General features: G+C 42.6%; 1 protein-coding gene across 2 annotated transcripts in view; it reads left to right on the top strand.

Moving 5' to 3' along the window:
• Positions 1-13,432, top strand: part of LOC119402212 (transmembrane 9 superfamily member 3) — a 57,253-nt gene that overhangs the window by 27,606 nt on the left and 16,215 nt on the right. For both annotated transcript variants that reach the window (XM_037669351.2, XM_037669346.2), the window contains exons 7-9: positions 2,577-2,743; positions 5,852-5,946; positions 12,561-12,691. In XM_037669351.2, the coding sequence (XP_037525279.1) occupies positions 2,577-2,743; positions 5,852-5,946; positions 12,561-12,691 (393 nt within the window). The remainder of the gene's footprint in view (positions 1-2,576; positions 2,744-5,851; positions 5,947-12,560; positions 12,692-13,432) is intronic.

The raw sequence follows: 13,432 nt of genomic DNA, 5'->3' as shown, positions 1-13,432 counted from the left end.
TCTTTTGAAGTTTTCAGTCAGAAGTATGGCTTAGGTAACATTGAGCTGTAAAATAACAGATGAGGCAGACATAGTTTATTCCAAATTTTCATTGCTTCTTGTAGGTATTTTTTGATAACCATTATTATTCCTAGTCATGAAAAGATTACATTCTAGTGTTAGATCCACATAGCCTATTAGTCATAATATGACACATCGCTTTCTGCAGAATGGAAAGCAGATAATTATTTAGTCTGTTTATTACCGACCAGTCTCAGTTTTGATTTCGCAGAGCTCTGAGAATGACAAGCCACCTGGTGCAACTAACGCCACCTAGCATGTGCAAGGTGGTAAACTCAACCACGTAAGGACACAAAATTGGGATACACTTCCGCACTGCCTGCATTGTTTGCTCGCATTCTTTCACCTGATGCACATGCTTCATGATGTCGTTTTCGTTATAGCTGGTGGTTGAAGACCTTCCTGAGATTTCCACATATTCACCGCAGGCACGGACTCTCGAGCAGCTGCCGAATAGTAGTTTGCTAGTGCAAGCATGGCAGAAGGGTAATGATGACAATGACACCATCGTTACTAGCTGCGCCAGCTCGGAGCTCGGCTGCAGTGAGGACGTTGTGGAAGTTGGGGGTCCTCTTCAGGTCACCTTAGGCGATGTCAGTGTTGCGAGGTGTGGCGCATAGTGCTCGATTGAGCGTGTTAACTTCAATATTCATATAAATTGCCGTTCAAGCTATATTCGCTATTGAGATTTGGTAGATATGTGCGTATTCACAGAAATCGATCCCGCAGACAGTCCCAGCAGTGAAATTTGTATCAGTGCACCTTTAATCATAGAAGGCAATTGAAACCATTCGCAAAGAGTCATTTGTGTGAACCATATTGGTGCTAAGTGCACCACTATGTCAACATTAGTACTCCGCCTTCTCAAGGTGGTGTCAGCTGTTTCATTTTTTTAGTTTACTGTGACTCGTGGGTTAAAGGGGCCCTGCAACACTTTTCCAAGTAGCCATGAAATGGCTTCACTAAAGTAACTTATTGCCTCACAAATCGAATGCCGCAGAAATTTTTAGAATCCGTCCTGTATGAGCGGAGTTACAAAGGTTTGTCGCACGCTGTAATTGCTTTCTCTCTTCTCTCGTGCCATCCCCCCTTGCTTAGCACTGGAAGCTAAGCAAGGGGGGATGGCACGGGGGAAGAAGGTACGTCACTCGCGCCTCCTGACCTTGGGCACATATTTTTTTTTTTCTTAGAACACATGGTGTACTTTCAGTGCGATCGCACGCAGTAACTACCGAGCACGCCATGTTCAAATCAGCCAATGGTGTGGAACCTGCCTGTGACGCCGTAAGCATATTTTTTTGTCGAGAGAAGAGGAAACACTTTTTAGCTGACTTTGCGAATTTATTGTAAATCCCAGACCGTGTGCTGCACTATGTTTGGCTCGTGTGTTCTCGGGAGCCTCGAATACCAATCGGTAGCATTTTCTGAGCATGCTGAAAAAGTGTTGCAGGGCCCCTTTAAGGGGAGATACTACCCCAAAAAAAGGTTTCTTTAATCTGTAGCCTAGGGCGATGAAAAATTTTTTGCTGTTTACATAGATTTTTGTGCGGATTTCAAATATGTAATCAGTTTTATAGTAATTTGCATAGCTCTAGTTTTGTACCATGACAATGTGTAAAATGTAGCTCTTTTTGGACACACTTTTTCTGTCACTAAACTTCTATATTTATGAGCCATAATGGCTCATATTGCTCCACATTAACTGTAGAATGCAGAAAACTTACTAGAAAGTGTGTTTAAGACATGTTAATGAATAAGAATAATTATAAGACGTGTAGTCGTACAATGTTCAGCCATAATAATTATGAGAGTTCATAATAATTATAAAAGTGATATCAAGTTTTAAAAGATAATTGCACTCTTCATATGTTAAGGAATATGTGGGGAAAATTTCATCCCAATCTAGCCATCAGAAGTAGCAAAACATGATGTCCAAACTAAAAAAAGTTGCCGAAAATTGCATCTTGAGAAGAACACATTTTAGAGGTGAAAATGAAAGCTCGTCTATGTGGAAGAGATATGCTTTTTAAAATTATTTCTTCCATCATGAGAGCTTGGGAATCATGGTTATTTTGAGCATGTGGCTTTGGTGAACTCCTCACGCGAAATGCAACGGCAAGCAGCCAGGTGATATTTTTCCAGGGGATTCTAGACAATGAGCTCTTTGTAGTTTTTAATAGCCACTTTGTGCTCTTTAAAAGTGATTTTAACCTATTTCCAGTTTAAATACAACCTTGGTTTTTTTTTTCATGAAAATAGAGAAACTAAGCTTGACAAAACAAGTAAAAATGAAAAATATGTAATTTTGGAAAAACATTTTGTGTCTTGAACAGTGCTTAGAATTTGATGTGCTTTTGCTGAGCATCTAGATCTAGGGGAGGAGTTATATGCACTGAGGGATGTTTGTTTTATGAATTTCAAATATAGGGCACGTCTGCCCTACCTTATAGAATATAGTTTCTCTTTGTACTGCACGGCTACATCATGGCATTACTTTTTTTTTTCATTTTTTTCAGGAGCGAGATCTTGGCGATGAATATGGCTGGAAGCAGGTACATGGTGATGTGTTCCGGCCACCTACACATACGCTGTTGTTCTCTGCCCTGGTTGGAACAGGCCACCAAGTTGCTCTGGTGGTTCTCTGTGTAATACTTTTTGCCATCATGGGAGAACTTTACACTGAGTGAGTGTTGGGTGTTTTCATTTACCAATGCCCAAAGAGAATTAACTTTTTATGGGACAGTGGAGACAAAATATAAACAAATCTGAGTTGCTAGGTTAGTCTGTTAAAGGGTTCATGAAGCTCTTTTTCAAGTAATCATCGAATGAGCTCAGTATCGGAGCATGTTGCCTGACTAATCGTGGAGTTATAGGGGTTCGTCATGTGTTTTACGTGCTTTCTCTCTCCTCCCACCCTGATGAGCTCGCTGGAAGCTGCGCAGGCAGGGATGGCAGGGAGGCAGAAAAGTTAGGTCAACGCGCATCATGACCTTGAGCGTGCGTGATGAAACATGATCGCTCCCTCTCATTGTGATTCCTGTCCATGAGTGTGGCTCACTGTGTAATGTCAGCACATTATGGAGCGCAGCGCCGGCACCCCATGGCAAATAGCGCATCTGATCCAAACACTGTTTTTGATTGATGTTGGCTAATTTCCAATAGCGTGCTATTTAATGTTCGATGTCAAACAGCAGGTACCGGCATCTCTGAAGAGAGTGAGCACAGGCCTATGTGTGAAAAGAAGGCGCCTCAGAAAATGGAAACTTGGCGATCTGTTTCTACACTCTCATTGCCGCGCACGGGCCTGCTATACGCAGGATGTGTTTTCTCACCAAGCCCGAGGTGTTGCTCATGGCCTCTTTAAAGCACTAATGAGGTTTGCAATTGTTCCTGAAAGCAGAGCTTCCGTTAGTCTTTTCACGATTAGCACTGATAGTACTCTTCAAAGAAGTACTAATATGGCACATGGAAAGCCAAAATAAATGCAGGTCAAAAACACTGTCGTAATCGGTGTAAGCAATATGCCCTGTCCTCCGTGGTGTCTTGCCAACAAAACCTCAAGCCCAACAACACCAAATGCTCTGTTCACTGAATCGAAGCACTTGCTCTCCACTCAGTCCATAAGTGTGTAGCATCAAAACCCATCGCATACTACATAAACAAAATAACTTTTACGGGGGTGATACTGCTGCCCATATTGTGCATTTTTGATACAGTTCCGTTTTCCTGCGCCAAGCTGCTCGAAAAGCATAAAAATTGCAAAAATTGCTTCGAACTGCTCCAAAACAGCCCCAAAAGCAAGAATTTTGATGCCCACGTCAGCTTCTATGGGGGGAAAAAAAGGTTGAGTTGACATGGTTTTGCAAGCAGTGCCAGGGATACCAAAAAATTAGACGTTCGCAGAACACATAGACGCTCCCAAGCGTGTTTTTTCTATGCACCTTTCTAATGAAGGCTCCCGTGGTGCTGCCATAAGCTCCTCTGGGTTGTTGTAAATATGCGTGACCTCGCAAAAATGTGCCGCGTTGCCCTGAATGTGCTGCTTCTACTCGCCATGCTGTGAGTTCTGGCGATATATACCGCTGCTTAGCGAAAAGTATCGAGTGGCATGTGCGTAGCGGGGTTGACTCTGAGGTTCTTAGTTGTGCATAGCATGTCCCTCCGGTCACAGTGGTTTTCGAGTTTGACGCTGCTGCGTGTGGTCACCTACGCGTGCATTTGCCGTGGGAGCATTCATACCGCTCCACCCCATACTGTGCACGGGTGAGGCGAGTACCTTGTTGCGTCAGTGCTGCGACAACTAGCTTCCTGCATGTGATGCATCTCAGCCATGCTCTAGTGGCTTTGCACGAGAAGGTGGCAGCGGACTGACGTGAAGCGCGTTTGTGTCGTCCCCTAATAAAAGCGTGCAATACGCTTACAACGGCGTTATGCTTGCAGTACCATACATGCGCATTTGACAAGATAGTGTCAGTGCGGCGAAGTTTCTTGGCGCCCGCATCTTACTCTTGAAGGTGGTCACGCACAAGCTGGCAGCGAACAGCGGTGCAGTGCGCTTTTGTGCTCGCGTGTGTGCAGTACACTGGATGCTATGCCAACCGTGCAGCCAATACAGATAGCTGAAGGCACTTATTGAGACGTTCTCCTGGCAAAGGGGAACAAGAAGCTCTGGGGAAGCTTGAAAAGCTAAATAAGCAGACCTACAATAAGCTGAAGCAGTTAAAGGGACACTAAAGGCAAATATTAAGTCGACGTTGATTGTTGAAATAGCGGTCCAGAAACCTCATTATGATACTTTTGTGCCAAGGAAGTGCTTATTTTGAAATAAAATCACGTTTGAGTGATCCACATCGCGTTAGCGCACTTCAAATCACCCGCCTAAAAGCGGTCTTTTTCATGTCACTGTTCCATGCCCAACGTTGCCCGCCTTTACTGCGTGGCGGCGTGCACCAGTCGGGCATCCGGCAACATCACATGCATGCGGCATTTTGTTGAACTTTCAATCAGAGCAACTTTCACGAGCGCGCAAAACGCGCGCGGTACACTACCACTGAGACGCGACCGCGTGAGCAAAGCAGGGCGCCGGGCGAAGCACAGTTCGGTGAAAACGGAACCTTTGAACCACGTGCGCCATTCTCCATGGCAATGCCAAAGAGGTTCTTTTTTCCATAATCAAACAGAAACGAACAAGCAGCATTTTATTACATCTCTTGATGCACGGAAGGTTCTTTTTTTTATTGCAGCTGGTTTGATTACTAGTTATTAATCGTAGTCGGACTCTCTCATGTCATCGGGATCATTTCCAAAATGTCCCGCTCATGGTGCTCATCGTGTGATACATTTAGCCTAATTTCTCGGTAAGTAGGGCACTACTGTTGATAATATTGCCGTTTTAGACGTTTTTATACGTTGAGCTTTCACTTTGACATAAATTATTTGTCTTTAGTGTCCCTTTAAGCAAAGTCCTGGGGTTCTTTAATGTGTGCCTAAATCTAAGTACTGCATGCGCCTCTAGCATTTCACCTCCATTGATATGCAGTCGCCGCGGCAGGTATGCGAACCCGTGGCCTTCGGGTCAGCAGCTGAGCCCCATAACCACTAGACCACCGTGACAGGTCATGGAGTAATGCAGGTCCATGATTAGCATTCCTTAAAAAACAAGTTTTCTAGTTTGCTCCTGATAAACTGTGATGTACACTTACAACAAAATAAGTTCGACCTGGTATATTGTTTTGAATGGTTTCTTTTCTTTCTTTTTTTCTAAATGATATATATTTGTCGCATTTTACAGGAGAGGATCCCTTTTAAGCACAGCAATATTTGTTTATGCTGCTACATCCCCCATCAATGGCTATTTTGGAGGCAGCTTGTACGGTCGTATGGGAGGTGAGTGTGATAATAGTTTCTTGTTAATGTGTGTATAAATCCTTGTTGAGCTCAATGCTCAAGCATTGATAAGCTCTCTCGGTACGGCATGAAAACTGCAAGGGAGTTTTTCAGTAGAGGCATGTCATTATTAATTAGTACCTCTTGAAACAAATACCAAATAAAAGGAAGACAAAAAAGCCAGGTATTTTAATACAGAGTGTAGAACACTTTAACATAAACATTCATATCATCGTTGTGCACACCAGCTGCTCCTGCATATGCTGAAGAGTCTACTGTATTTACTGATGTCGGGTCCATAGCCAGGAATTTTTGTCGGTGGGGGTGCCCACTTGCTGAAGGCCTTCACTAACACCCTTTTCAACATCAATGCCTTTTATATGCTATATCACAGATTTGGCTGCAGCTGAACTGTGCCTTAAAAAGTAATCTAATCAGCGTGGACGATGAGAAACGGGCTCAAAATTGCTCAAAATAAGAATTCACAGAGGCGTCTTTAGTCTTTCCTGCCACCGTATTGGTATGGTTCGAAAACTCAATTTCAGCTCTCTATTCCCACCTTTATTGCATACAGTGGCTGCATCTAAAAGTGGGCAAGATTAAAAAAAAAAAAAGGAATAGTGATAAAGCCAGGTCTAGCAAAACTTGTGATATATGCGGACCTACGATGGTTTGTTGCCGTTTCTTTGTTGAATAACTACATAACCGTAAGCAGTGGCAAACAGGCGCTCATTTGACAAGTTCAAAACAGGAATCGTGTGGCGGGATGCGGAAAGCAAAGTGCAACCTTTGTCTGATCATGTGATGACAGAAGGGAAGCGCTCGTCGCGAGGTTCAGACGAGTTCGTGATCACGCTGGACTGAGAAAAATTGAATACATTGTGTAGTCCCTTACAGCATCGGCATTTTAGCACTATCAAAGGAATGCCCTGTGTCATTGAGTCATGCAATTGTGTGGCGATGCAAAGATTGCGCTGCTAAGAGTGTTTTATGATGCATCTGTGCTCATTCCCGCACCTCTCCGGGCATTCTTGCTGACGTATCGAAGTGCCTAATTTCGCCGTTAAATAAATGATGCGGGACAGTGCTGTGCTAGAGCGCATACTCAATAGTATTTAATGACAGACCTGCAGATCACATCTGCAAGTCCACCGTGCTATTTTGTGCATGGCTGCCTCACTAAATTAGGAACATGTGGTGTTGTAACGGCCATAACTTCTGTCGCCACAATGGTAGGTTTGGGGTATGCTCATCAAGCAGGATGGTAAAGAAGTCAAGTTATGGTGATGGAATTCAGGGGTGCGATCATTAAGTCAGTAAATATGGTACTTTCATTGGGCTATGAGGATGCTGCCAGCTTTAACTTCTGGATGAAATGCATTATGCTCACAGAGTGGAGCTCATTAATTTAGGAACAGCCATCACATACTTTTGTTTCCATTTTCACTAGTTCATGCAATATTGGTGTAACTTATGCTGTTGCCAGGGTCCATATGACTTAACAACCATGCGTGTAGCGGCACATCATCATACTCTTGGGTAATTACATATTAGTAGGGGTGAGCGAATAGTGAATTTTGGAACCGATTCGAATACGAATCGAATAGGGACGACACTGAATCAAATACGAATAATAATCGAATTCTTCGAGTACTTTTCTAATAGTAAGACGACTGTTTTAAAAACAGTCCTAGAACTCCGGAACATTTTATTTGGAACAAATATTCACAAACTTTCACCAAAGAGCGTTACGGTTACTTTTAACCAACTCGAAATATAATTATGAAAACTGAGGTAAGATTGTATACAGCAGGGTGCAGAGCCTTCGAAATATTCTTTTACTGTAGGTTGAAATACAGCCATCACTGCAGTCATCAAGGTGATACTTTGTCACCTGCATTGAAATAAAATTGAGACATGAAAACTTAACAATTTGAACCGAACATCACAGATACAGCTAAAGATGTAATGAAGCAGATAAACCTGTCATCACAACATGGGCCTCGGCACCAAAAGCATCAGCAGTGTTGAAAGCTGTATCTGCTAGAAAAATTTATGCACGCACAACACTTGCGTCTGTTGTTATTTGTGAAGCTGAATGCAGTCATAGTCCCCACCTTCAGTTATTACTAGATGAATACAGGAACTGATTAATGCGATACAGCTTCAGCATTGCAAAAGCTTGGGCTGCATGCAGATTAGTAATTTAATGATTAAAAGAAAAAAAAAATGACCTTTAGCTGTTCCAAAGTTTCCTTTGTTTTGGGGTTCTCCCGTCCGTGCTGATTATTCGAAAACTATTTTAAAAATATTCGTTATTTTGAATGTGTACTATTCGATTCGAGTACAGAATTTAATAGAATGCTGTTCGATTCGTTATTTGAAATTTTCTAATATTCGCACGCCCCTACACATTAGAGTTCCAACTTGTGGTCTCCTCATTACTCAAAGGAGTAGAGACCACCTTGGGTTCACGCTTAGCAAGCCACAGGGCTGTGTTGGCTTTCACCTTATGTTATTTAGCGTATGCGTGCTTGACCTGTGCAGCAAAACATTCACTATTGCCCTCTAGCACAACAAAAACACTTTATTTGCCTTCAGCTGCACACCAGTGCTGTATAACGCTCTATCCTGGGCAGACTACATGAATATTTATGTTTAACCTTGTAAATGGCTTGTCAAAGTGTATTTCGCAGTGCACTTGGCATGAAGCCTTTTTCGCTCTCTTTCCCCCTTTCCTCCTGCAAAAATTGCAACAGACGTATGCTCAACACATCGTTTATGCAAGGACACTGCTTACAGAACACTGTGTCTAAAGTGGTAGCCATATGACAGGGGTGCAACAGCTGCGCCAATTGCACCAATTTGATACAGTTCCCGATTTTTGTGCCAAGCTGAGCCAAAACCGGGAAAATTGTTGAAACCACGCTGCGCCAAAATACCCAAACAGTTTCGAAATTTTCTCAGCACTGCTAATTTTAGCAAGAAATGCAGAATGCGTTAATCACCTGCAGCTTGCACATCATCATCCACTGCAATCCAGACGCGCAGACTGCGAGAGAAAAAAAAAAAAAGGACGGGGGTTCTAAAATTTCCTGGCCTTGTTCTATAACGTGCAGAACACTTTTTGAGCCACTTTTGCCGCAGGAAACCTTTGCTGTGCGGAAAAGCGTATTATGATTTAGGAGGGGCTACTAGTACTCGCTGTCACAGGACAGCACATTTTGTTCCTCAATTACTCATGCGTGCACACGCCATATAATAAGTACTACGTAGTATGATTGCTGACGTCGAAAAAATTACTGGCAGTCATTCAGAGCGGTGTATGGTAGTTCTGTGGCCCTGAGAAACAGTAAACAAAAACATACGCCAGTTTTCTTTTTTCGCCACCCCCTTTCGCTCCTGCTTTACGAATCTCCCGAATTTCGAGATCACCAGGTTGGCAGATTCACAATAGCACATGCAGCACCTTTCGAATGGTTTAACCCCTTCAGGGTTTTCGCCGTACATGTACAGCATAGCATTTATTTTTAAAACGTGCACCTTTTTCGATCATTTCTCTTGCTTGGCCTGTGCTTTCACACTTCGGGAATACGTGGAATTTTTTTCATGCGCCGATGTCTCTCCGTTGTATTTTTTTTTTTTTCACTTCCCAAAACGGCGCGCCGCCTATCGCTTGCCCATCCGAGCGCGTTCGCGGTGCAGCTGGTTTAAAGTGCGCGCCTTTTTCGATGATTTCTTTTGCTTGACATGTGCTGCCACGCTTGGGGAATACGTGGAATTTTATTCATGCGCCGATGTCTCTCCGTTGTTGCTTTTTTTATGCTTCGCAAAATGGCACGCCGCACGCCGGCTGTCGCTTGCGCAACTGAGAGCGCACGCGGCGCGGTTGGTTTCAAACGCGCTCCTTCTCTCATTTCTCTTGCTTGGAATGTGCTGCCACGCTTCGGGAATACGTGTAATTTTTTTTAATGTGCCGATGTCTCTCCGTCCTTTTTTTTTTTTTTTTCTTTCCAAAGAGGCGCGGCAGTTTGTAGTCTCGCATCAGAATGCGCGCACGCGGTCCGGCTGGTTTCGGTTTCGTCCTTCGGGTGGTTTTCGCTTCTTGTGCCCACAAAGCTGATGGCTGTTTGGTTTCTAATCTCTCCAAGGGTGACCGCTTGTTACTCTCTCATTTATTGCTCCCCGGCGTGTGATTACATCTGTTTCCGTGCGGCGCTAAATTACACAAACGACGCCGCCGTGATTGCGTTTCCTGTTTTGGGGTCTCAGAAAAACTAACTACGTCTTGTTGGCGATAAGACTAAGTGTTAATGTAGCTTTTTCACTCGTTTTGCTTTCCGGACGGGCGCACAACCATAGTTTTCTTCCGTGCGCTCACTGACGCAGTTTGCTTACGCTATGGAAGCGCGCGCCGGTGAGTCGAGCAGCGATTCTTCCGATGCGGACTATTCCCCAAATGCCGAATCAGAATCTGATTCATTGGATTTCAGTTCGTCGGACGAGGATTTTTTGACGAGTTCAGACTCCGATGACGATCAAGGAGCGACATCTGAAACGCGTGCGCGGCAAGCCATGCTTCAAAGACTAGCACACGCTGAAAAGTTTTTAGTGTTAGAGCACGAACGTTTTTAACCGGAAACGTACTCTGGTGCGCTTATTTTTGTATGTCTGTGTTCTATGTTTTAGTAACAAGCCATAATTTTTATTCATAAAAAACTGTGAAGCTTTCTTTTTTGGATTCTGCTTGATTTTACCACGAATAAACCATATGTATGTATTAACAAAACAGATTTTTTTGTCACTTTACGGTCACGAAAAAAATTTTTAGACAATTTTTTTCTCAAATAGAATTGTCTGAAGAATTTATTTGAGCAATAAAAAAAATACACATTTTTGGACTGGATTTCGCGAAAAAATTCAACCCTCAAAGGGTTAACAGGCTCTGCAAATGCTAATGTGGACTTTGACATTGTTCGCACTGTGGGGTGGTTAAACATACTGCTTTTATTGTAATGGCAGTGCTTACATGCACTGTGCATGAGTACATATATTCTCCTTATTTAAAAGTAAGACTTATTTTTATACTGTTCCGAATTTGGAATTTCGGGCTAAAAAATTGAGCATTTTTTTCCCTGTAAGCTGCTCCAAATTTGGATTTTTGTGCTCCAAAGGCAACATTTTGCTGCTCCAAAAATTGCTCCAAATCCTAATTCAACTGTTTCGCCCCTGGTATGGTCAACGTGTATGTATTACCGTGTGGAGCAGCATGGGGAAGAAGAAATCTCTTGTCTGTGTTATGTACTATTATCCTAATTTCCTCATCTGGAGCAAGGGCTTCATGATTACAGATAACATGCCAGTGCAGCAGCTGTGATACTTGGTTGGGCACGCATGGAAGTGTTTCTGCCCCTTCCTTCTCTCGCTGTGATAAAAGCACATCAATGGAAAGAGGGGAGGGGTTCCGCGGCATTCTAGAAAAGCGGTTGGGGTTCCTTAAGGCCTGCCCTACATTACCAGCTTTCCTTGGAACCTCACTAACCATGGCAGCACTTGTTCGCATAATTCTTGCGGCATTAATTAAGTTATCATCTTACAAGTGCGCAGTTGTCACTTCACAAATTTTGGACTGCAGGGTTGTTTACTGACTCTTCAAGTGTGTCATCTTATGAATTATAGTTGCTGCAGTCTGCATTGCCATGAGAAAACAAGACCATGGTGGCATATCTGGTGCTTATGCCACCACTATATTGTAACAGAAATTGAACCTGTCTGCCTAGAATGCAAAGCAGTGTTGACATGGAGACTTCCTCCAGGGAAAAGAGGACAATCATGCATGAAATCATTTTCGTCGATCCTATTCTTCCTCTGGAGGAAGCGGCAAGATTGTGCGCTGCTTTGCACAAAGGTTGCGTACTTGTGCCTTCATTATTGAAAGGGGGTGCTTGTAACTCTGGAAGAAACGGTTCCCTGTCCCAAGAGAAGGCTCAGCAGGGCTGTGTGGCCTGATAAGGCAACACATTACAATGCATGTTGTCATGTGTTGTGCACCTCTAGCCATGGAGAAGTGGATTTATCTATCATGTGGATTCCCTTTAGCCCTTTTCTTACCACCATAAACGGGCTCACTTTTGCTGCGCTTAGCTTATTTTATTTCAAGATGTATTTGCTGCAGCATGTGCTGTGATATATAATGTTATTGCAAATTGTTTTTTAAAAGGAAATAAAGCAGAAATAATCACTGTGTTTTTGAAAATCATTGTGATATTTCAAAGAAGTGTATGAAAAGGAATTTGCAAATCAATAGTATTTGCTGTATTTTGTTAGACCTACCAATGTGCCAGAAGTGCCATAGCTAACCAAAACTTACTTTGCAGTCTTTGTTTCACAGAGTTCATGGCAATGCTTGTGCCATAAGAAAAAAGTTATGCAATATTTAACATTGTGTCAAAAAGCTGTCCATTGAATTCATAGATTTGCTATTGCATGTTAAGGAGAAAAGCGATTGTGAGGCCTACATTTCAGTAAGAACTTTGTCATATGTTCAAGGAAATATGGTTATCGGAGAATTATTATCAGATGGTATAAGTGTCACTTTTATTGCTATTTTGCAGGTAAACAGTGGATCAAGCAAATGCTTGCGAGTGCATTTCTGCTGCCTGCTTTGGTGTGTGGAACTGCATTTGTGATCAACTTCATTGCCATCTATTATCATGCCTCCAGAGCCATCCCTTTTGGAACTATGGTGGGTCTTTTGTGTGTGTGTATGAGCTGCACGTAAACTAAGTTTTGTATTTTAAGTGAACAGTAGCAGCTGGAAAGCATGTGGTTTCGACCAAACTTTTGTTGAACATGAGGTCTTCCAGTAACAGCTGTCTGATGTAATTAAAGGTAGAGAAATTGAGAACATATTTACTGGCCTAAATTCATAGCAGCTAAACACACCAGAAACAGTGCGATAATGGCCAAAGCACATTGTAACAGACTCTCTCTAATTAGTAATCTTAGTGTACATATTACACTGGTAGAATTTTATCAGTGCGAATAATTGAATAGGAATTCCAGTGCTTAATTTACCCTAAATTGGCAACAAATGCACTATCAGTTCATATAGAACTAGCCAAGAAAGGCATTGTGGAACAAGATTGTAGTCTAGCAGTGGTCATATCAAAACTGCTGCTAGTCCCAAGATCCCTGCATAGTGGATATGGCTTGAGCACTGACAGGTTTGTTTTAAAATTGCATTAGTGTTTAGGCTAAAGCAATTAAAAGGTAATTATCACAAATTTTGACATTGGCCACTCCTACAAGTCTTGTCCTGGTCCAACAAAAATTTTGTTTGTAATCCCCTGCTGTATTGGGCTTTGAGGTAGCTGTCGCTTAAGGGGGGACACTGCTCTTAAAATTTTTTTCTCATTTCGTGCGCTGATTTCAAATATACAATTACTTTTCTGGTATAACCAGTAGTTCCTAAAATACAAAATAC

The sequence above is a fragment of the Rhipicephalus sanguineus genome, chromosome 1 (genome assembly GCF_013339695.2).
Source record: "Rhipicephalus sanguineus isolate Rsan-2018 chromosome 1, BIME_Rsan_1.4, whole genome shotgun sequence".
Lineage (NCBI taxonomy): Eukaryota > Metazoa > Arthropoda > Arachnida > Ixodida > Ixodidae > Rhipicephalus > Rhipicephalus sanguineus.
The sequence above is the reverse complement of the archived record's forward strand: the minus strand, read 5'-3'. Positions and strand labels throughout refer to the sequence as shown.